The sequence below is a fragment of the Vipera berus genome (genome assembly GCF_964194415.1).
Source record: "Vipera berus genome assembly, chromosome: 1".
Classification (NCBI taxonomy): Eukaryota; Metazoa; Chordata; class Lepidosauria; order Squamata; family Viperidae; genus Vipera; species Vipera berus.
The window spans coordinates 88,933,117-88,958,926 of record NC_138202.1 but is presented as its reverse complement, the minus strand read 5'-3'; the positions used below and the strand labels follow the sequence as shown (position 1 = coordinate 88,958,926).

At 39.8% G+C, this 25,810-nt stretch overlaps 1 protein-coding gene across 1 annotated transcript in view; it reads right to left on the bottom strand.

The window, feature by feature from the left end:
* Positions 1–19,391: 19,391 nt before the first annotated feature.
* Positions 19,392–25,810, bottom strand: part of SLC6A5 (solute carrier family 6 member 5) — a gene marked incomplete at its 5' end in the record, with an annotated part of 81,659 nt that continues 75,240 nt past the window's right edge. Inside the window, 3 exons of the mRNA XM_081328331.1 lie at positions 19,392–19,914; positions 21,225–21,392; positions 25,645–25,745. Coding sequence (XP_081184457.1) covers positions 19,759–19,914; positions 21,225–21,392; positions 25,645–25,745 — 425 coding nt within the window. The 3' untranslated portion in view covers positions 19,392–19,758. The remainder of the gene's footprint in view (positions 19,915–21,224; positions 21,393–25,644; positions 25,746–25,810) is intronic.

Below are 25,810 nucleotides of genomic sequence, written 5' to 3'. Positions count from 1 at the left end.
GAAATTGATTGATTGAACCTTTTTTTTTTTTGCACAGGGTTGTAGAGGCCTAAAGCGAAAAGGTTTTATAAAACCCAGCTGAAGGCCTAGGACTCTGGTGACAGCACACGTGCCCACAGAGAGGGCTCTGCATGCCACCTGTGGCATGCATGCCATAGGTTCGCCACCACAGCCCTGTACTATACCTGTATATTTGGTTTTTCTTGCCTAAATGTAAAACCTTACTTTTTTTTTCAACCATTGAATTTCATTTTGTTAGATAGCGCCCAGTGTTCTTGGATGAGTAGAGAAATGTCTTCAAGGAAAAAACAAAGCCCAGTTGCCTCTAGAAAAAAGCACTTTTGGGATAATAATAATAATAATAATAATAATAATAATAATAATAATAATAATAATAATAATAATAATAATAATAATAATAATAATAATTTTATTTGTATACCGCCCTTCTCCCGAAGGACTCAGGGCGGTGAACAGGGCAAACATATAAAAATACAAAGATACAAAAGTTAAAAGAGAATTAAACAACTGCCCAGGCTAAAACAATAGGTAAAAATATTTACAACAACAATAAAATCCCAACCCATCCCCCATCAGGCCAGGCCGGCTTGTTCGAACAAATGAGTCTTCAGATCGCGCCGGAAGGAGCGAAGGTCGGGCACCATCCGGATAGTTGATGGTCCCAAAGGCTATCTGCATCTGTTGGCAATTTCTTAAAGGAGCGGCATCTTTTCTTGGTATTATGGCTTTCTTCACACAACTGCTACGTGATCTCGGGAAAAGATGGCTAACTCTGTGGGCCTATTTCAGTGCTGTCAGTCATCGCTCAGAGGAAAAAGCCAAATAGGCAAAAGAAGGTTTTAGCATGTTGCAGATTGCAATTGTGATATGCCCGTGAGGTATATCAGGCCTGCTAAGATAAAAAAGAAAGTCTCAAAAGCTAGCTGTTGCTAAGATAAGGAGTATTTGAAGGAATCATATGTACTGTATGTTACTTTTCTTTCCTTTTTTTTTTGGCTTGGGTAACATTTTTAACTTCTCGGTTCTCACTAATCATTTCAGTGTAGGTCACCTTCATGCTGCCTGTGAATCCCTCTCAGTTGTTGTTCCTGGAAAAAAAAATAATCTTATATATTGCAGACAGATATTTTCATCTGTGACTCATCAATCTGTTATTTGTCTTCTTTATGATTGTACGTGATTCACATGGGGGGTGGGTGGGGAAAGTGGGTCCGTGAAAACAAATGTTGGATAATCTCATGTGTAGTTTAACCCTTGCTGAATGCATTGCAGAAAGAATAGGAGATAACTATTTATTTTTTATTTATTTTATTAAATTTATATACCGCCCTATTCCCAGAGGACTCAGGCCGGTGTACAGGGAAGATTAAAACAAACATACAAAAATTAAAATCAGATTAAAACAATTAATTAAATAAAGTCCCCGAAATTTAAAACTAAAGCCTAATAAAAATTAAAACCCCTCAGCCTGAGTCAGACAGCTCAAAGAGCCAGGTTTTCAGGTCCCTGCGGAATGAGCGAAGGTCGGGGGCAGTCCTAAGTTCCATGGGGAGCTGGTTCCATAGGGCCGGCGCGCCCACAGAGAACGCTCTTCCCCTGGGAATTGTTCTGTACCAGCCTACTACCGGCCCTGCAGATAAGGCAGGGACAACCCCTTTACAAGAAGGCAAGAGGCTGGAACTAAGCCTGCCAAATTTATGAACACAAAAGCAAACAGAGCAAAAACAAGACACGAACCATGAAACAGGAGCTATTCAAACAGTTGCCTTCAGCAAACCAGCCCTCCCACGCATTCCCCTTTTAAACAGTTCAGGGCGTGGCTTCTCTCTGCCTCCTTCCGAGGTGCCCCATTGCCTTCCTCTGTTTACTCCTGATTGACTGCCTCCTGCGTCGGGCGTCCTTGAACAGGGCCAGCTGTGGGTCATCTTCATCCACGCTGTCAGGCTCACACAGCTGGGTCTGCGTCGTAACCAGGTGGGAGGGGCCTGGCTGAGGGCTCTCATCAGCAAGCTCTCCAACACCCTCAGCAACCTCTCCAACACCCCCCTCCTCCTCCTCTGAATCATCCGACCCAACTGCCGAACCCACAGGCTGACCCTGAATCACAACAGGAATAACCCGCCGGCATTCCCTAACCGGCAGTATCCTGAGAAGGCCCTCCCTGTGGGAGTGCACGGGACGAAGGGAGCTTGATGCCGGCAGCAGGTGTTCCCTCAGATAATTGTATATTGCTTTATTCTTACACTGAAAAATAAAATAAAATCAATATATTTCATTAAGGTATTTCTTAGCTACCTGGGAACAGATTATGCATCATAATCCTTGTTTGTTAAACTGGGAAAAATTGGATACTATATAGTAGTTTTCAAATATGGAAATTCTTTGGAATTAACACCACAAGCATTGCTAACGAGATTTCACTATGTAAATCATTAAGATATTTCCTGTTATTAAAATTAGTATGATTAATATATTACCATGATTTACTGATTACCCCCTCATCATTTTTTAAACCAACACAATCTATTAATACTATTTACTATAGTCCATACAATATACGTAACATTTATGGATCTTACTGAGAAGGTGAAGCATAGATTTGTTTCTGATTGCCTGTGGAAAATAAAGATTGGTCGGAAATCTTAAGATAATATTTCTACTCTTCTCTTGCTTTTGTTAAGGCTTGGCTGGCTTTACCCAGTTGATATTTGTTTCAAGATTCGAGATCTTCACATTTCTCTTTACCTAAGCATGCTGAACAGTTGTGGATGTCCTTTAATAATGTATAAGACTAGACCTGGGGTAGGCAACCTTGGCTCTTTTATGACTCGTGGACTTCAACTCCCAGAATTCCTGAGCAAGCCAGGCTCAGGAATTCTGGGAGTTAAAGTCCACGAGTCATAAAAGAGCCAAGGTTGCCTACCCCTGGACTAGACTATTTGAGGAATTGTCTCTTTCGAGTTGCATCTACCTGTCCCGTTAGGTCCATCAGGAGAGGTCTTCTCTGAGTCCTGTTAGGGAATGCCATCTGGCAGGGCCCTGGAAGAGAGTGTTTTCTGTTGTTGTGCCCATCCTTTGGGCATTATCTCCAGAGAGATCAGGTTGGCTCAAATTCTACCCAAAAGGCCTTAAAACATAGTTTCATTACTACTTTTGGGGATTTGGACATGTGGTAGAGCCTACCAGTTGTTTTGTTGATTGTAGTTCGAGGTTTTTTAATACCTCAGCTGTGGATTGTGTTGTATGCTTTTTTATATAGCTCTTATTGTCTTTTTAACATTGTCTTTTGTTTTTTATTTTGGTTTTAATTGCTGTAATCTGTCCAGACTCAGGTATTTGATATAGGCAGCTATACCAATTTTTTTTTCTTCCAAAATGGCGGCGGCTGCAGTTTGAGTTTTGTGCGCTCCGCAACGGGCTCCAAATGAGGTAGTCGGGGAGGCCCAATCGGGGTACGGCACGGCATGGCAACCTGATGGGGAGTCGGGAGCAGAGACAGCTGGCTGGCACCGTTTTTGGTGGCGCTGAACCCCCCTTCTCCCCCCGGATGGCGGCGGGGGCCTACCGGCCTGGACATCGCCCGGGGTTTTGCCCTGCCGCCTTGGACTTACCGTCAGGCGTTCTTTCCACCATGGATGCCCTCTGCCTGTTCGGAGGGGTGGTGGCGACCCAACAACTTGGAAAAATCTGACTGGGAGTCGGGAGCAAACACAGCTGGCAGGCGCCATTTTCTAGCAGCGCGGAGCCCCCCCTCCCCCCGGATGGCAGCAGTGACCTACCGGCCCAGAGATTGGCCGGGGTTGGCCCTGCCACCTTGGACTTATCGTCGGGCGCTTTTTACGTTATGGACGCCCTCCGCTTGTTGAAGGGGCTTCGGCGACCCGGTGGCTTGGAAAGCATGAGTGGCCTGTTCCTGGTGCTTTGCTTTGCTTGGCTGGTGGGAGCTGTTGTGGCGATGATGGCGGCCTAGAGGCCGGAGTATCGGCCGCGATCGGCCCTGGTGGTTTGGACTGGCTAGCAGGGCTTTTGTGACATGGAAGCCGGCGTTTTGCTTCAAAAAGTGGCGATGGTGACCTGGCGCCTTGAAAATCGTCTATGGCTTTGTCTTGACGTTTTTCACTGGTGGGTGTCTGGGTCGAAGTGGCAGTAGTGACCTGACAGCCTGAAGATCGGCCACAGTTCAGCCCTACGTAGAGGCCTCGGTCTGCTTGAAATTACAGTGGCTCTAAGATCTGTCACGGCCTGGTTTTTGCCCCCTGGATCAGCTGGTGGACAAGCTTATGGTATGCAGGAGTTGCCTTTAATGCCCAATTAGAGGCCAGAGCTGGGTCTGATACGATCATATGTCCCTGCTCCTGTGACTCCCTATTGATTGTCCGGTATGTCCTGGGTTTCGACCGTGGTGAGAGAACGGTCTGGATTGGTCATAAACCACCCACTGATGTGAGAGATCAGTGGGATGGGTCCTCCCAGTGGTCCGCATTTCGTCCATCTCAGGTGGGATGCCCTGCGGCGGTGAGAGGGCGGCTGTGGCTTCTCTACCTTGATAGGCTCGGGTGAGAGTCGAGCTGAACTTGCAGACTGATACATGCTCTGGACTTAATCATTAACATCTGACTATTCATTTGGTTGCATGGCCCTGTGTGGATTTTAATATGACCCGTTTGCACTACTCAAGCACTGATTTGTATGCTCTCAGGGGGGTTCCTCCCTCCTGGGTACGACCTGCCGCTATGTCCCTTACTTCCCTTAAGGCCAGGCCCAATTGTTGGGACCCCGAGAGGTGGTTGGGCTTAGACAGGGGCCTCTGGTGGAAACGTATTAAGAGGCCCCTGGTATGTTTTTTAGTCGGTTATAGGCGGGAGTGAGTCCCTCATCCTGAGATGCAGCCCTCGGGCTCAGTTGGGCCTGTTGCTAACATACCTGGCACCCAGCTGTGTGGCAACGGCCCTGCCCGGGCTGCTCGACACCCTCTCAGGGTTGTCAGTGGAGTTTCCCAGGCTCATAGTTCTGGATGACTTCAACCTGCCTTCCCTGGGAGGTTCGTCAGAGGTAGCTCGGGAGTTCATGGCTTCCATGACAGCCATGGACCTGACCCAAGTAATTCAAGGCCCAACTCATGGGGGGTCACAGTCTTGACCTGGTTTTCTTATCTGGACAGTGGTTGGATGATCTGGAAGGGGGTTTGCAAACTATTGTCCCCCTGTCATGGTCCGATCACTATCTCCTGCGGCTGGTCTTCTGCTATGCCACCCCCCACTGCTGGGCTGCGGAGCCGACCAGGTGGTTCCACCCCAGGTGCCTAATGGACCCGGAACGGTTCCATATGGTGCTTGGGTCTTTACCTATGTCCCTCACTCACAGCCCGGTCGTTGCCTTGGCGGATGTTTGGGAAAGGGCTGCCGCCGATGCATTCTACCGTGTTGTACCCTTGCGACCCCTGACCCAGCGCAGATCCCGTTGGGCCCCATGGTTTTCTGTGGAGCTCTGGGAGATGAAGCATCAGAGACGGGGTCTAGAGAGCAGTTGGAGGTCCAGCCGGTCTGAATCTGAACAATTATGACTAAGAACCTTTACAAGGTCTTATCTCGCGGCGATGAGGATGGCAAAGTCTAATTACTTTGCTGCCCTCATCGCGTCCGCAGAAAATCGCCCGGCCGCCCTGTTTAGAAAATCGCCCGGCCGCCTCCTTAATCAGGAGATGAGGGAGGAGCCCTTACAGGGGCGGGCCAAGGAGTTCAGTCATCATCTGGCGGACAAAATTGCTCAGATCCGGGCCGGTCTGGACTCTGACTGGGCAGAGTCTGACGCGGAGGAATCAAGCGGACTTGAGCATGTTATCTGGACTGAGTTCGATCCTGTGTCCCCCGATGATGTGGACAGGATCATGAGGAGACTGAGCTCCACCACTTGTTTATTGGACCCGTGCCCCTCCTGGCTGGTTTATGTGGCCCGGGAGGAGACACGAGGCTGGTTCCAGGCAGTAATAACTGCTTCTCTGAGGGAGGGTGTATTCCCCGCTGCCTTGAAGGAGGCGGTGGTGAGGCCCCTTCTCAAGAAGCCTGTCCTGGACCCAGCAATTCTGAACAACTATCGTCCAGTCTCCAACCTTCGCTTTTTGGCAAAGGTTGTTGAGAGTGTGGTGGCACATCAGCTTCCTCTGTTCCTGGAGGAAACTGATTATCTTGACCCATACCAATCGGGTTTCAGGCCCGGGTACAGCACGAGACGGCATTGGTCACGCTGGCGAATGATCTCTGGCGGGCTCGGGACAGGGGGTGTTCCTCTGTCCTAGTCCTATTAGACCTCTCAGCGGCTTTTGATACCATCGACCATGGTATCCTACTGCGGCATCTCAGTGGGCTGGGAGTGGGAGGCACTGTTTTACAGTGGTTCTCCTCCTATCTCCTGGGCCGTTCGCAGTTGGTGTTGACGGGAGGGCAGAGATCCGCCCCGAGGCCTCTCGTTTGTGGAGTTCCTCAGGGGTCGGTCCTCTCTCCCCTCTTGTTCAACATCTATATGAAGCCGCTGGGCGAGCTCATTCGTGGTTTCGGGGTGGGGTATCATCAGTATGTTGATGATACCCAACTTTTTCTTTCCACCCCGAACCAACCCAGTGATGCCCTCAACGTGATGTCCTGTTGCCTGGAGGCGGTCCGGGTTTGGATGGGGAGAAACAGGCTTCGTCTCAATCTTGCCAAGACTGAGTGGCTGTGCATACCGGCATCTCGGGTTAACCAGTTTGTTCCATCGTTAATGATGGGGGGTGAGGTGTTACCCCCCCGTTGATAGGGCTCGCAACTTGGGCGTCCTCCTGGATTCACGGCTCAGTTTTGAAGATCTTATAGGAGCCGTGGCCAGGCGGGCTTTTGCCCAGGTTCGCCTGGTGCGCCAGTTGCAGCTCTATCTGGACCAAGATGCCCTACGCACAGTCATCCATGCGCTCGTGACCTCCCGGCTAGACTACTGCAATGCTCTCTACATGGGGCTGCCCTTGAGGACCACTCGGAGGCTTCACCTGGTGCAGAATGCAGCCGCGTGAGTTGTGATGGGAGTTTCCCGATACTCCCATGTAACGCCTCTTCTCCGCGAGCTGCATTGGCTTCCCTCCGGGTGAGATTCAAGGTGCTGGTGATGACCTATAAAGCCCTAAATGGCTTGGGTCCTGATTATTTGAGGGAACACCTGCTGCCGGCATCAACTCCCCATCGTCCTGTGCGCTTCCGCAGGGCCTTCTTAGGGTACCTCCGGTGAAGGACTGCCGGCGGGTGACTCCCAGAGAGAGGGCCTTTTCTGTGGGTGCGCCTGCCCTTTGGAACCAACTTCCTATGGACTTAGGACTGCACCCGACCTCCGTTCGTTCTGCCGGGACCTTAAAACCTGGCTCTTTGAGCTGTCTGGCTTAGACTGAGGGGTTTTTAATTAGGTTTTAAAGTTTTAATTTTTGGGCTTAAATTTAATTACTTGTTTTAAATTTATTTTAACTTTTGTATTGTATGGTTTTAATTGCCCTGTAAACTGCCCTGAGTCCTACAGAAATAGGTCGGTATAGAAGTCAAAATAATAAATAAATAAAATAAACAAACAAATAAATAAAAATAAAAATAACTGGGAAATGAACTGAGAATGTGAGACCAGGAAATATTCCTGAAAAGTATCATTAAAATGCAAAAAGTGATTTCCTAAACTGAGCAGAAATAAGACAGGCACTGTCCAATGTTGTATGCCAATTATCTGATGAAAGAACTTTACAAGTCTTCAGATAAAAAAACAGGCAGAAAATTATTTTATGTCTTGATTTTGAAACTTAGTTCCAAAATTATAGGTGCAAAATACACACACACACACACACACACACACACACACACACACACACACACACACACACACACACACATATATATATATATATATATATATATATATATATATATATATATATATATATATATATATATATATATATATATATATATCAGAGACATCACCCTGTCAACAAAAGTGCGTATAGTCAAGGCTATGGTCTTCCCAGTTGCAATGTATGGCAGTGAAAGTTGGACCATAAGAAAGGCTGAGCGCCAAAGAATTGAAGCCTTTGAACTATGGTGCTGGAGAAGACTACTGTGAGTCCCTTGGACTGCAAGGCTAAGGACAAGCTAAGCACATTGATTTGTGCTTTAGATTGTAAGCCGCCCTGAGTCTTCGGAGAAGGGTGGGATATAAATGGGATTAAAGAAATAAAAAGATCAGTGATGTTGAGGAAAAGCTGAAAAGGTCTAGTCTGCCATGCAGCAACAAAGCACTTGCTTCTGCTTCATAGTTTCCCAATAGTTCTTTATATGTTCTATAAGGTTTTTCTAGGTGAAGGGACAGTCCTGTACACTGTGTATTTTCACTGAGTATATGCTGTTGTATCCAGTGGCTTGCAATTTTAAGCATCTGTGATGTATCCCAGCACCAGTGGTGTTTCTAATGGGAAAAATTGCTTTCAAAAAGATAGCATCTTGCTTCTTCCTCCTGCCAAATTAAAGTGTATGCTTTCATTTGAGGAGACACCTGGCACTCCTTACTTCTTACCTGCTGGGATCCCATCACAGCAGAATGGTAACATGATTTGGATAAAGAAGCCCACATGGAGAACTGCCAGCCTGCCAGCATGGGAAGTTTGAAAGTGTAATAGAGAGAAAAATTACTTTGTGAAAGAATGGAGGTGTGCTTAAGGGTGGACTTAGAGAAACAGGAAGAGGGGGTCAAGCAAGCAGGCATTCATTAACTGAAAAATGTCTCCATTCAACTATTAGCCAGAAAAGATATGTAAATTTACTTGCATTTCTCCATATATACGTATGGACAGGCAAATATTTATTTATTTATTTATTTATTTATTTATTTATTTATTTATTTATTTATTTATTTATTTATTTATTTGTATTTATATACCGCCCCTCTCCCAAGGGTCTCGGGGCATTGTACAGGGCAATTAAACACTATGAACAACACATAATATACAAAAATTAAAATGAAATTAAACCAAATAGCCCTAAACAATAAAACACATTCTAAAATTTAAAAATTTAAAAATTTAAGATCTAAAATCCCAGTCCCTCAGTCCAGGGCGGCAAGTTCAAATAGCCAAGTCTTCAGGTCGCGGCGGAAAGAGCGAAGGTCAGGAGCCATCCGGAGCTCAACAGAGAGCTGATTCCAGAGGGCAGGCGCGCCCGCAGAGAATGCTCTCCCCCTGGGGGCCGCCAGTCGACATTCCCTGACTGATGGCACCCTGAGGAGGCCCTCTCTGTGGGAGCGCACAGGACGATGGGAAGTTAACACCGGCAAAAGGTACTCCCGTAAATAACCCGGACCCATGCCAAATATGTGGCAGAGCCCTGAATACATCTGGATATAGTCAACCTGGATCCCTATGGATGTGTTTTAAAGGAGGCTCAAAGGGACTAGAACTGGAATAAGTGGTTCTTTTGAAGAGACTTCTATAATATGTTCCTTCCTTGCTTACCTCTCAGTTCCTAATAAAATGCCTGGTTTGAAGCTTCCATTAGAGATTCCTGCTGGAAGAATTTTGTCCTACTTTTCTTCTCTCTTCCTCACTTCAGCGCTACTTGAGTTCTTTGGAGATCTTCCAGAACAGCGAAGTGTCATGAGAATATTATAAAAGGAGGAGAAATAAAAACAGCCTGCATTATTCTCTAACTGTGTCTCTTTTCCAGCAAAAATTAAACCATGAGATGGCCAATCCCTTTTGGTGGCAAACCTGTGCCAGGAGCCAGAGCAAAACAGATCAAGGGAATATATTGTATGTTTATATTGTATGTTTTTAGAATTCACTATGTTGATTTTTAGGATAATATCATATATCTGGTGAAATTGATGGTGCTTTTTAAAATAAAATTCATATTTCTGGAATTATTTAAGTAGACTAGAAAAGGGAGAGATTTTATGAGTTTAAATGAATGCAACTCATGGAATAAAAATAGTTTTGATAATTGTACACCTCATCGAAAAAGTATTAAAGAAATTTTAATAAAGTAAAAACTATAAGAGAAACTAAAGGTAATAAAAATAGTAAATACCGAAGAATAAAGTAGAAAAAGAAAAAAAGAAAAGGAGAAAGAGGGATGGAAATTGAGTATTATAAAGAAGTGGTTTCCAATCTTCTTGACAGCAGTTAAACATTTTTACTTTGCTCTCTCTCTGTGTTTCTCCAGGTTACATCATAATTTCCTCCTCTCTATAAGCTACTCTTCAGAATTGTATATGTTGTACAGGTGTACATATTCTTCTCTGAAGTTATTATCTTGTAGATTTAGGCCAAAAGTGCCTTTAAACTGTAGAAAGAGACTAGAATGCTCACTTGATTAGGCACAGATGAAAGTGTTGGAAGCTGCAGTCTTTAAGACATCCCATGGGTGTCAAACTCGCCGCATTCACATGACGTGTCGTGACGTATCACAACTTTTTTCACATTGCCGGAGCTGGGGTGGGCGCAGCCTCCACATAATGCAACCGGCCCACGGGCCGGCATCAACCCAATATAAAACTCACAAATTGCCTTGTCAGTTAGAGGTAGCAGTGTCAGTCCCAATTTTGTCTTATATATATATAAACAATTGCCTAAACCAGGGGATCCCAACCTGTGGGCCATGGCCCAGTACCAGGCCATGGCCTATTTGCAACCGGGCTGCATAGCTGGCAGGCCAGTGCATGCATACACATGTGCAGCTCCACTCACGTGAACACCAAACACCAGCTTGCAGACCCACTTTCACTCACAGCTGCACTAGCACTCGCAGCCCCAGTCACGCAAGGGACGGGCATGCACACCCACTGCTCACACATATGAAGCTGTGCACATGCACACATGTGCCTGTCCCACACACAAAACCATCCCCTCTTTCCCCCCTCCCCCTCCCTTGCACCAGGGAATGCTGGCCTAAACCTTTCACTTCAGGTGAACTGCATCTTAGCTCTGCTGTGTTTTATAGAAGCTGATGTTTAATTTGGATTGGGGTTCTGGTCTGGAAAGAGAAGGGAACAAATATTATTGTCCTGTCAAAAGCCCCAATGGATTTACACCTTAACCTGTAATTGATATGACATAGTACACACTGCCCCAATTCCCTATAGCTGCTTTTACAAAAAGAAACAACATTTTGAGTTAGTCGTACAGTTCAAATGTAATTTGTGGTTTGGCTCTTAACTTCACAACTGTAATATAATGGAAAGGTTTCCCTTTGGTATGCTTAGCCTGATTATTTTTCTGTGCCATGCTGTGGTCTTGCGATTAAATGTCATTTTGTCAATTTAGATCTTAGAGATGGTTTGTCAGAAGCATTGGTACTTCAACATTTATCATTGCCAACTCCAGAAATGGATATAATTACTATATAGTTCTTGTCTTTGCATTACAAATACTAATCTAGGCAGGCAGGAATTTTCTTTATCTTTCAGCTAGAAACATTCCTGAAACTCTATATGTAAGGGAACTGCGGTTAGATGTATGGATTGTTCAGGCCACTTTAAATCCAATAATATTTCTGGGGGGAAAAATAGCTAAAGGCTTAAGATTCTTCCATGCAAGTGAATGGGTGTTTCAATTGCTTTGCTCTGACTTGCATGTAATCCAGTTTTGACACACTGGCCAACTGAACTATGCATTTTTAGCACAAATCTAAGAATAGTTGTTCAAGCATGAGAACTGCTGAGTTCAATGGGATATACTCTAAAAAAATACCTTTTGCACTCTGGACTCTGTCTTTTTATCTCCGTTAAGGAAATAAATTATCCCAACCTTTTCTTTTTCTACTTCCATTTAATCTTGTACATGATTGAATTAATGTAATAAATGGATTTAAACAAATCCAATATGTTCTTTGGTAAGTAATTAATTATTTCATGTGCTACAGTGTATTCCAATCATTAGGACTCTAACCATCTAATTGACATTTGGTTCTGCATCTGTGTATTATTATTTTTCCTTTGAAAGCACTGAGGAATTTATTTTCACTACTTGGTGACCACTCATATTTTTCAACAAAACGTGAATTTTACTTCATAAATAGTCACAGAGAGAGAAAAATGAAAGGAATATGCTTTGAAGCATTCAATACAGTCACAATCATTATTATTTTTAAACATTAGACATTTATTTAATTTCTTTTTTTTTCTTTCCTGACCTTATAGATTAGAGGATAAATTCTAATTTGTAACATCAGAATATAATAGCCAAATATATAATACAATAAATTGCATTTGTACACATAATACAAAATTTGAGGTAGGGCCTCAAGGACAATGATATTTTTTAAATGAATAATGTATAATATATCATAGGCGCTATATAAGATATATGTATATATATGATACACATCCTTTGAAACATAAATGCTTTTTATTAGCTTATACATGGACAAAATATAACTTCCTGATTAGGGTACATATCTTTATCCATAGGCAGCAGTACCCCTATAGAATGCCTGTAAGTATTTATGACATTACGCAAGTAATTAAGAATTAACCTATTCCATGATAGGTCCACAATAAAGTGCCTAAAACTACAATCCTATATACTCTTACTTGGAAATAAGTCTCAATAAAGACAGTGAAACTTACTCCTGAGTAAATCAGCATAAGACTGGCCTGTAAAAGACACAAAGTACACTATATACTCTAGGTGATGGACAGCAATATATTCTAGTCAAATATTAATTTTATTCTTAATAATGAAATACACCTATAAGGCAAATGGTTACCTGAAGATGTATTTAAAACATGGTGGGCAAAATCATACTATTGCAAGCAATAAAATCTAGCCCAGCTTTCACATTTTAAATTCAACCTGTTGAAAATACAACACTCGCTCACTCTTTCTTTGGTTATTGGCTGCCTCATGGTAAAAAGAAAGGCAGAAGCCATTATTACCATAAATACATTTTTTTCTCCACTCCTTCCTCTTTAGTCAAAGATGAAATGCTACATTCCAGGCCACTATGCAGAGTTTTAGTATATGCAAGAAGTTTAGCTTTGGAGACAATAGAATCATGAACCAACTCAAAAGGACTTTTGAGGTGGCCAGCATATACCCATATACCCAGATCCTTGCATCTAAAACACACTACCTATGCTTTTGGCTTATGTTATTTCCATTCAAATAAATATCCCTTAAGAAAAACACATATTTTCAAGATATTTAGTAAGGCTGCAACTGTCACACCTTTGTTTTTAATCATTAATTAAACAAATTATTGATCATTCATTAAACAATGATCGCTGTCCATGATTACACTGTCCATCTTGCACTCTGTGGTTCCAGTTTTTAACAAGTGTGCAAAGCTAACAGGCAAAGCATTCTCTTTCCCAGAAGGAAAACAGTTGGCTAATGCAAAAGGAATCAAACAAGCAATATATGAAGCTATTTTATACTAAGTCCAATCATTGTTCAGTCCAGCTCAGAACTGTGTATACCAATTAGCAGCAGCAATTTACTGTGACTGATGGCAAGAGTTACAGTTTTCTGTCAAAAACACTTGCTAGGAACCATCTAACAAACACTACCACTGCACACCTGTTCTTACTTTCAGTGAGACCTATGTTGGGTTGGTATGTCCCATTCAAGTTACATATTAAAGAACAGAGGCTACTACAACAGCAACATCTGCTAGATTACCTTTCCCTAAAATAGAAAACCTGCAAAAGGTGCCATTTAATAAGAAAGGAAAATAAAAATAGCATCTGGATGAAAACAGTAAAATCTAGCAAGAGATCACTATGAATTCTACAAGTGTGCATATATGCGAAATGGTATGGCAGAACAGTGTAGAGGCTAATCAATGCTAAAAGCTATTTCATTGCCACACACCCCTCCCACCATGATTGATGTGCAAAGCATCAATCCAATCAAGGCTGCAGAACTTGATAAAAAGAATAACTTGATCCAAATTAAACATTAGCCTAAACACATCCCAAATCATTTTGGTCAATAAAAGTTCATTTAGTTAAACCCACTTTTCTTAAAGTGCTTCTGGGTTAAACCAAAATACACTATACAGGTAACTATAAGGAATTTGAAGGTGGAATATTTTTGCATTGATCTTCATTTTAATATATACATTAAGAATAGTACATCTGATTCAATAAAAATTGACCTCATTCGGTTAGACAAATATGCCACAGAGACAGCTTACATTAAATTTCTAGACTTTTTCTAATTTTGTAAGATCAACAGTTATAGAAATAGATATGACACTTTTCTGCAATATGGCTTTTTATTTTACTCATATTAATTTTAAAAATTACATTTGCTAAAATATTTTATGATGTTCAGGATGTGCTCATAAAATATATGCATTTGCTACTAGACAATCCAAAGAGCTGTAAAATACACATTATTTGTTTTCTACAACCAACTTTTGTTGGGCAGATTAGAGGCATACTATATTTGATAAATTTAAAAATGAAATAGTTTTGTTCTCATTGAAATGGTCACAGTTGCCTGGCCTGATTTTCTTTCTTTTTCTAATTTTCTGATACTGTGTCATAGGTGACTCGACATAAACTAATAATTAGGCTGTGTGTGTTGAACACCCTTGACTGAAGCTTCAAGTCAAAAGTGGTTTTGCCATCAAATTCAGTGGAAAAGTACTATTTGAACACCAGGAATAATTTAAAAGCAGTTATTTTTTCTCTATACAATAAAGTTAGAGACTAATGTTTATATCAGGGGGCCCATTCTTTGGTCAAGCTAAAACTGCATGGTCCTGGTCCAGATCAGGAAAATGCTCTGTATATTTTAAAATAATTATGTAGATTTTTGTGGCATCAAGAGGTAATTTATAAAACATTTGTACAGAAATGGACTGTTTTAAAGACTGGCCTTTAAAATATTATACAGACAGGGTTCTTGTTTGCGAAAACCATATGCTTTATTGCTTCTACATCAAGATGCAGCTTTTAATATCTTCCCTTTCTAGCATTAATTTTAATTATTGTCAATGTTTCTGCACATGGTTGACAACAAACCAACTCATGAGCACTTTTTAGGTAATCAGGTGTGCTCTAAAACATGCCATACGTATTTTCCTTTCAATGACATTCCCTTTCAAATTCATGCGTTATAAGAAAACCGTCTTATCAACTTACTGAATAAGGAATCGACTTCCAGAAACTTGTTTTAAATCATTTTAAAAAATGGGTTTATCTCTAGTTTGGCCTTGCATTGCTGTGATTTCATTTATGAGCAGCAATGAAATCGCACACCGAAACTCCTCTTTTCCTAACAGAAATGGAGTGGAGTTAAATCAACAAAATGAAACGGTTTGAGTCAAATCATTGGTCCATATACCTGGAAACTATTTATACAAACTGATAGCCAAACCCATTCATTCATTCACTTGATTTTATAAGCTGCCCAGTTTTCATGGACTCAATTTTTTAACCTAAAATTTCCAAGAGTTAAAAATTTGATTGGTAGCATGTAACATATGTGCTCTTGCTTGGAATATAGTTCTTCAACATTCTGTGATATTGTTGCTTTCTTAAGTCCCAGGAAAATATGTTGGCTGCAAGGTTATTACTGTCACATTATGATTGCTGGGACACTAGCATTTACCTCTAGAAAAGTTTGAAGTAACATCTAATTGACTATGTTTCCCACTAACATATCATTGGGAGACATGGAAATGGTCTTTAATTGATATTTGTTTGATAATATTTTTACTGTTTTCTTTTTTAATAGTTTTGAATGTTCATTCTGAATGTTTTACCAAGTTTAAAATAACAGCAGGAAGATAATTAAGAAATATACAATGGGTGAATTTGATAAAAAAAATGAAGTCAGACTGAAAATGAAATATGCTAGTTTCTTCCACTATGTTATTTATTTAAAAAAACCTATAATGGGTAATTATTCAGTTCCATATGCAACAGACTTTTTCCCCCAGCTACTAATGCCCACAGAAGCTAATTTTCCAGCTCATGTTTATGAAATTTTATTATGCCAAGAACAAGAGGTAGTTCTCAAAAACATAACTTGGACAAGAAATAAATCCCAGAACAAATGCAAAATAGCAGTTTCCCACTGAATCATCTGGCAAAACTGCCCTCAGCACTAAATTTAGGCTGGTAAACTTGTGAAAAGGACTTAATGCTTCAAGCTACATGAGGATCAACAAAGAGCCTTAAAGGCACACGCCACATGCTGACAATCACCTACCCCAATGGTTCTCCACCTGTGGTCCACAGACCCCCTAAGTCAGGGGTGTCAAGCTGCCGGCCCACGGGCCAGATGCATCATAGTGAAACTGTGCCCACTCCATTGCCGGCTATGGCAAAAAATTTGCGATATGTTGCGACACATCACGTGATGTTGCAAGTTTGACACTCCTGCCCTAGGCGGCAATGATGTCATCACAGGGGGTTTGTAAAGGCTTGAAGAAATGTTATAATTTAAATCTTGAGTTAAGTCTTGGGGGGAGCATGGTCCATGGCCACAAAAGGTATTAAAGGGGGGGGTCGTGGTGAAGAAAAGATTGAGAACCACTGACCTATCCCATGAACTTTCACACTTGTCCCCTCATTTCATTGGAACCTTTTTGAAGAAAATCTCAGCAACTTGTGATACATAACATAAACAAGAAAAGGGTTAATAGATTTTTTTAACAATCTATTTTATATTCCAACTAATGGCGATTTGTTTAATTGTGCTTCTACTTGGTGGCTCAATGATTGACAGTCATCCAATAGTGGGATGCCATTTACCCCACGGAAGAGACAGTTCAGCAAAAGGATTTTAGGTGACATTTTGGCCAGTCTCAAACCCACTTTAACTGTCAAATATTTCCATGAAGTGCTTTAAACATGTTTTTAAAACTTTTTCACTAAAAATAGAGGAAAGTGCTGAACTTTGGCTGGAATACATTCCATTTTATATATTTAATATAAAATAAATATTTTTTGAGAAATATTTGTAAACTTACAACAAAATTTAGAGTCATTTTAGTTTTCTCTTTTTTATACATTAACCACCCACCCCAAGCAAGATGAAATCTGCCTATCTACAAACACAGATTTTAAACACAAGAGTTACCTGAGACCCTGTAATGTGAAGACAAAAAGACAAAAGGAATTAAAAACAGTCCCCTGAAAGAAGTACAATTAGTTCAGCTCTTACAAACACAAGGAGTGGAGAAGCAAGCAAGCAGGCTAGTCTAGAATTCACCACCTCTACACTGGTTGCTAAGATATTTTATAGGGACATATAACAGCCCTAGAACATGCTACATGAACACTGATCACTTTTTAAAACCTCAGAGATGCATGTATAAAGTACAAGAGGATGCTGTAGGTTACAATTGTGCCAATTATTAAAGGCATGTTTATCTCCCCCGTGTCTACTGCATTTACCATGAACTGGTTTGCTTCGGTAGAGTTAATTGTTCTTGCGAAGCTCTCCTCTCAAACTACTCAATAGATTCAAATGATTGTGTAAATCAATACTTGTGCAGCACTGTATATACTGCAGGAAACTTCTATGGGCTATATTGCGTGGAGAAATGCAATGCAGAGTTAACTGTGGAAAGAACGTCGTTGAGCTAAAGTCTTGCTCTTTCTTAAGTGAGAACATTTCTTTTCCATTGCAACTTATAAAGATGTGAATATGGTGGGAGTGGATGAATAAAAATAAGGTGTGCACATCTCAAAATAGTTGTTTTTGAACAAGAATCTTGTGAAGTTATGTATTATATAGCATCATAACAACAACAACTATTACTAATACTACATTTACATAGAGTGGGGTCAGGGTTGAGCTATTTCCCTCACCCCTGTTGACTGAAAGAGAAGAATACATCAAAAGGCGGTATAAATAACTTTGTAAGAAAAAAGCAGGGGTAAATCACACAGCTGAACTACAGAGCTAAATATTCATAATTGTTCTGTACGTGGATATTCTGCTATATCAATATAAAGTTAGGCACAAATTATACGATGGCTTCTTCAGAAGAAAAGGTTATAACTCAAAAAGTGAAGAAAGGAACAGAAATCAGTCTGGAACCAACCTGACATTAGTACTTCTTCAGTTTTCCAAGAAAATCAAGACACAAACAATACTCGTAAATGAAGCATTTTTCTTCGGAAGAAAAGGATGGGGAATGCTGAGTTCTTGAAATAAATAAAATAGTGCAGGGGTGCCCATCTGCCTCACCTTGATTTTTTTTTTTAGCAGAGAAATACAGCTTTGTGATATGCGACACAAGTCAGTATGCTATGCTATGCTATGCTTTTCTTTTCTTTGTTTACTATATACAACTTTTTTAAAAAAAAAATCCTGAAAGGGCCATTCATCTCTCCAAATCTATGCCAAACATCATCCTGTATGAGTGCATTATATTAAAAGGCTGCACGTGTTAAAAAGCAGCTCATTGATGCCAAAGTGACTAGCAGCCACTGAATGGAAGACATATTGGCAGAATCAGTGGGCCACATTCAATTCCTAGGGCACAATATTGAAGAAATCCATTCAGACTCAAGTGAAGCCCTTCTGCACTTAGATAGCGAGGTAGGAATCTAGTCTAGTTGTGTTCTGTTCTTAGCTGCATCCTCTCCTTTGTTTCATGCATCCAAATCCAACTTCACTTCTATGTGTGGCAAGCACAGTGATTTTAGAATAAGCTCCAAATGAGCATATATTTTGAGCTACAGTATTTTAAGTTGAAAACTCAGCTTGTTCAATAAGCAGATTTTTTACAGTGGAAAACACTGGCTTGAGGCACCAAGTTTCAGACCTGGCCAGGTTTGGCAGCAATAGGCCACTTGTCTTACAGGTCTACTATTACCTATAAATAGTTGCTAACACACATGTTCATTAAAATACAAGAATGATGGTATCTTGGGAAATACAGGTATGGAAAATGGATTTGTTCCGAATGTAGCCCAACTACTTGGTTGTCAGCATTAGACAGTTTTGCATATACAGCAATCTGATTTAATGATTCCTAGATCTAATTTAATGTCCCTTAAAATTAATGAGCACAAATATGATAAACCCAGTCAGGAAAAGCTGGTCGTTTGCTTTGCCCTTGCTGTTGTTTTTTTTCATTTCATATAATATGCAAAAGATACTTTTGTGCTAGGTTGGTTGATTGTTTTTTTAAGATCCCAAGAAGATAACAATCACAGGTGTGCAACCCCCAATCAGTTAACAACCCAGTGCTGTTACAAAGTGGCCAATCCACTGGTTTGTTAGCTACACTGAAGCAATGTTCTCTGGGTGTCCATATGGTGTCAGCAATTGCATTATTGTATTCTACCCATGTGGCTGCAACAAACAAATCAAATTATGTAAATTAGACCTAAGAGCAAAATTGGCCCAGCATTCACAAAACAATTTATCCTGCTGCAACATCTGTTACTCTTCTACAGTGAAGTATTCCTACCTGGCACCAATGGGTATGAAGAACAAAATCTAGTACTTAAAGTGGTCTATCTAGCATTTACTGTGAGCATGCAACAATAAATCTTACTTCCTAAAAAACCACTTTCAGAGAAAGAAAGAAAGAAAGAAAGAAAGAAAGAAAGAAAGAAAGAAAGAAAGAAAGAAAGAAAGAAAGAAAGACAGAAAGAAAGAAAGACAGAAAGAAAGAAAGAAAGAAAGAAAGAAAGAAAGAAAGAAAGAAAGAAAGAAAGAAAGAAAGAAAGAACTGTACAACATAGCCACAAGTAGGAGAATTACTAGGATTCCATTTCCAATTCAAAATCTTTTGGTGGCAGTTTAAGTCCAAGGGAAGATGTTCCCAGTGGGTCTATCATATTCTGATAACGTGCACCACGATGTTGAGCCAAAAATGGCCCCCAATCTGGTTGAGGAGAGCAGACCAACTTGAGCCTCTGGAAGGGAAGGGAGACTCAGTTACAAATACAGATCAGGATCAGTTGAAATTACTCATGTTAGTCTAGACAACAATATTAAAGTAACTGCAATACAGAGTTTGTTTAGCTCAAGTTCAATAAATAAAAACTCCATTTACTTATGTAGCCTTCACCATTGTCAGTTATCTCTCCATTAGAGTCACTAGAGACTAAGCTCAAATGCCATGGCCAATGTGCTCAATTGTTTAACCAAATCAACTGAGCAGTTGGTTCCTGCATCAAGATAATATGACTTCTGCTTAGCAAATTTCTCAAAAAAAAATGCAGTGATGACCAGGAATGCAATAAACAGCAGGAAATGAAAAAAAAATATTTTAATTATCATACTACAATTTTATTTCTGTCTGCAGGCAGGAAACCAGGCTATTTCTGCAGAGTTTGAGGCAATGAAAATCATGTTCATCTTGTCACTGAAATTGTGTTCAAGATATAATTTGGTACATGTTATACAGAAAAAAAGAGAAAGAAAACATATTTATGACAGTATTAAAGGGAACAATTATATGTTTACTACCTATTAAAGGCAATTGAGTCTCCATACCAATTATTTTAATTCTTGCTTAATTACCACTTTGCAACTTATGCCTCCCCAATCAATTGTAATAAACCGAGAAGCTCAGGAAATATTCTACTGAAAATGAAATATGAACAAATTGTTTCAGATGGAGTCGGGGGAATTTTGCCTTATCTTGAACCTCACTGGAAGCCTCTTTCTCCTATAAAAAATTAATAAAGTACTTTAAGGATAGAATGTTATTATAAATCAACTTTGGAAGTTTCTAGAATATTGCTCTTATCTTTGTTTGGGGTAATGTGAGAAGTCCTAAGCAAAATGCACAAACTGTGGTTCTTCTCTATATTACACCTACCAGTATTACAGTGTGCTCCTCATATTGGAACTATCTGCAGTATGAAATTTTCTGGATATTTCCAAGGATTTCTTAAAAGTATGTTAGAAGTATATTTTGCCCTCATCTGATTCCAACAGTCATCCTTTAGATCAGGCATGTCAAACTCGGAACGTCACATGATGTCGCGCGATGTATTGCGACTTTTCCCCAATTGCTGGCAATGGGGTGGGGGTGGTTTCGGCATGACGGATCCAGCCCCCAGGCCGGCAGTTTGACATGCCTGCTTTAGATGCTGCTCATTCATCCAATGTCAACAATGATCAATAATAACCACAGATTAAAATTTGGAAACACATGATAGACCAATCCTATGCTAAATTCCAAAAAAAGGAGGGGAATAAAAGACATAAGAGTTACCTCAATGAAGTTTCCAGGAGCTAAATGCATTTTTATCACAAACATAATAGGAATCCAGATAACAGAGCAAGCCAACATCAACCATCCTAATACCATTGACCAGCCTGGATAATGATAGGTCCCATAAGTCATTGGCTCCCACTTATAGAAGCTGAAGGAAAGGATGAACTAGAAAAGAAACACATGTGATTATAATCATGTTATGAAACAAACACACACAATTTCTATGAAATTATAAATGTGTGTCTAGATATATTACTTCATAACAACAAATGACTATGTATGATCAGATTTAAGGCAACATTGCCTACTATAAATATTACATAACTTAATGGAAAAAGTTAGATATATCTGAGGAAATGAAACCACATTATTATATCTACAGTTTTTTAAAAAAGTTATTATACAGTCTATTGGCAGCATAGCTTAATGTAATTATCTTATTAATCCACTACATTTACAGTATAAAGAGCCACATGTTTGTATTTTGGTGCATAATTTGATATCCTCTGTGAACTGCCTACACATACAATAATTTAATGGAGATTTATCAAAGAGAACATATAAAAGTGACCGGCTTTACTTCAGGTTAACATGGATCAATTCAAACTGTAAGCTTAATTATTCCAATGTATCAAATATTAGTTTTATCAAATGTCTCAACCAAAAAGAAAAATGCAAAGGATTTTTAATGCATCTTCAGTAATCTAAATTCAGTAAGCTAAATTGTATCCATCTTTTCCTCCTATGGAATAACAAGAACAATATCTTTAGATGAGGATTTATGCAAAAAAATGGTTGAAAACTAAAGAGTTAAATGGAGCCACTGTTCCTCCCCACCCCATTTCTTTTGCTTAAATTCAATGATTGCTGTGTTGTATTTTTAAAAAAAAAGAACTAAGGGAAAATACAAATAACACCTGCACATCAATGTTGTATCGCTAAGGAACACAAAGAAAAAAATTTGCAAGCATTTTAGAGGTATTCAGAAGAAAGTCTAAGCTACAGCCAAAGATGTTCTGTTTGGATCCTGAAATATAAAGCAGCTACCCTGTACTATGTTCCTGCAGAGAGTAGCACCTGGTGGGAAAATAACTAGCAATCTGGGACATAACAGGCAGGAGATTTGGATTAAGCTGAAGCTTCCTGACCCACTTGCACCCGTGTCAACTTGCAGCGACAGCAAGTCAGAAAAGAGCCAGCCATGGCTGGCACCAACAGCTAAACTGAATGGCAGAGATACATCTTTGCAGAACTTGGCAGATGACGGCCTATTTTCATTTTCCCCAATGCTGCCACAGGGCAATCTGTTCCTGCTACCACAGTGCACCTGCTCAGGAATAAAAAGAAGAGAGAGAGAGAGAGAGAGATGTGTGTGTATGCATGATGAAAAGGAAAGAGTTGGTATTTCTGAAATGCTTAATTCCTAGAGTTATTCTTTATTCCCTGCAGCAAGCCAAATCCTTAGGTTGCGCGATGTGCTTAACACAGTTGTGTGACTTTCTAAAGCAATCCATGTAGAAATTATTTACTAAGTCAGACCAGTGGAATCTGGACTGTATTGCCGCAGAGGCCTGATCGTTTCTACAAATGGTGCTGGTTGCCGATGAACCATATATTAGCTGAAGGATGTGCACTTTTTTCCCCCAGAAGTCTCCATTCTTTTAACTAACAGGGATTGCCATGCTGAAACACAAGGCTTTAGTCTTCAACTGCACTGAGGTTTGGGCTTCAGTTATATCTGATACGATTAAAGTAGGTTCTCAACAGCTGACTGATTTCTATGCATGAATGATAACAACACCCTTTCAAGTGTTGGCTTTGCCTTCTGAAGGTGTAAAAAAAACAAAGATACATGTTACTATAAAATTTATGGATGTGGGAACAATGAGTCCTAAATGAGAAAATACATCATCTACTTGTTTTCCCCAAAATAAGACCAGGTCTTATATTAATTTTTGCTCCAAAAATGCATTAGGGCTTATTTTCCTGTTAGGGCTTATATTTTGGGAAATGTAGTACTAAATGCATCTATCTGGCTGACAGTCTTAAGTGGGATTTATTTTGGGGATGTGGTTTATATTACAAGTGTCCTGAAAAATCATGCTAGGGCTTATTTTCCAGCTGGGTCTTTTTTTTCAAGAAAACAAGGTAGTTGAGTAACTTTTTTCTCTAATACAAGGGTAAGGACAAACTGTTGTTTGTTTCTTATTTTATATCCTACTGGATTACAGCTGGGCAGAATCACAGTCAGACATGGATTACCCACCTTTCAAATTTCAATTTTGTATCTAGCAATACCTTTAGGGATCCCTAACCATTTAACCTTGAAATCCTAAGCAGATGTGTAGAGACTAAAGACAATTCTGCTTGGAGCAGAAGAGGAACAAAGAATGCAATACGGATACAAAGCTTGTCCTGTAATTTTTAAAAAGTGGGCAAAGTTCCCATGCCATAATGTGACGATTTGAGATTCTAGTCAGGGATTCAGGCATATTAAAAAAATCCCTTTTTCTTTCTTCCTAAACTGTTAGAGGTATTTACCAACGATGAGATACATGTATACTACCGAAACTCTTATGACAAAAATACAATAGATGTAATTGCATACAAAACAATGCATAAATAAATAAATGCATAAAACTGTATGCTGACTTTTAAACAAAGGAATACAAATCAATGCAAACCCAAGTCAAAGGAAAAAAATTAAAAATTGAAACAAATTTGTCTTTATTCTAACTCAAGATTTGTTTTCTTTTAAAAGTGGAGTTGCTGCAATAGAGTGACACCTAGTGGTACTGGGAATTAGCTGTTCCTAAATTCTCCTGGATGTCTGTGTTTTCCTTTGGAATAAATTAGTTTTAATCTGAAAAGAAAAACCATGTTTACTAGAACAATTTTGTCACAATTGCTCACCTTCAATAAATGAATTTGAGCAATGGAACAACTGTTGTTCTAAAGAGTAATGAACACTTCGCAAGAGATAGCACTACCCACTCATGAATATATGATTTTAAAAATTGTAATTTTAGTGCTACACTGAACAGAGCTTTACGCTTTTTCTATTTTAAAAAAGCATGTAAAGAAGCAGCTTATTTTGAGAACTCCCCCAATTATCTGCCATAACAATGAGATACACATGACTTTTCAGCTGCAGTGCATTCCAAGCATAATAATGGTTTGGAATAGACTGTGGCTTCACAGTGGTTATACCATGCCATATTTGTTTCTAGACTAACAACATCATTTTGAGACAACATATGCAGTAATCTTTGGTTTCTTTTAACCATGGTATTACTAAATGAGCCATATGGCTTGGTTGACATATAATGCTAAGCAATTATAGGCTAATTCACCAAAACCACATCGCATTATGGCTTACTGTTAAGCATACAGTAAGCCCGAGCGCTGTTTTCATGCACCAGATTTGTACTAATTATTCCTGGGCAATTTGATTTTGTCAAGACAATTTAAAAAGAACATCTGAGCAATATCCTGTGCCGTCAATACAAGCCTGAGGTCAACTGCACAATCTTAGCCTTCTCTATCCAAACCAAATGACTATTATATGGGAAAATATCCCCACCCAAATGATTCTGGCATACATATTTCTGTCATATTAACATGCACTATAACCATTAAGCAGTTCCCACATGGCTATTTAAAAGAAGGACATAAAAGCATCCATTAATTGGAAGTGTACTATAAAAATATGCAAGATTTTCACAATGACACTAGAAAAAATTACTATAGAAAGCAAATATTTCTAAATGTAAGAAATTGCAATGGGAGCGATATTTTATTGTGTGTGTACATACATATATGTATACACCTGCACACACTATAAAGGTTTGCTTAATTCATATTTATGCAAAATATAATCTAATTTACCCAGGGGGGAGAATTCTGGTTACAGTCCACTAAAATTTCTTTTGCTTGGATGCCAAAGATAATAATAGAAGATAGAATAGTTCATTTCAGCACATTTCAATAGGGCTTTTAATGGAGAGTTTGCTGGCATCTAATTAACCTCTACCAGCATAGTGCTAGATAAGAATTGAATAGATTATTTATGCATATCTAGTATGAGATCACGGAAGCCAAGGATCAACCTTAAAATGAAAAAATAACATCCAGTGAAGAATGTTCATGCTGAGATATATTCCGGTGCTTAAAATTTACATAAATGTAATTCTAGTGTTTAAATACACCTTAGAAGTCAGTATTTTACCTTCATGATTGTTGCTTCTATAAAAACCAAATTTAACCTAATGCGGTATATGTTTTGGGCATTAACAGAACCCAAAGTGAAAAACTACCCAGACCACCTAGAGTTTTTATAATTTTATGACATATAAATACTGGAAATAAATAAACAACACAATCTTCCCCTTTTAATCCCTGCTCCTTGAGTTCTTACTGTTAAAATAGTTGGGGTCACAAAAGCCCAACAGACCCTCCAGAATTTATTTGGCTGGAATCCAATCATCATTTCAATGTCTTCACAAAATCTTTGCAAGCCTGTAAAATAAACATATGTAAATCCAAATGCAAAAGAGATTGAGCCACAATTAATATCTCTGGCA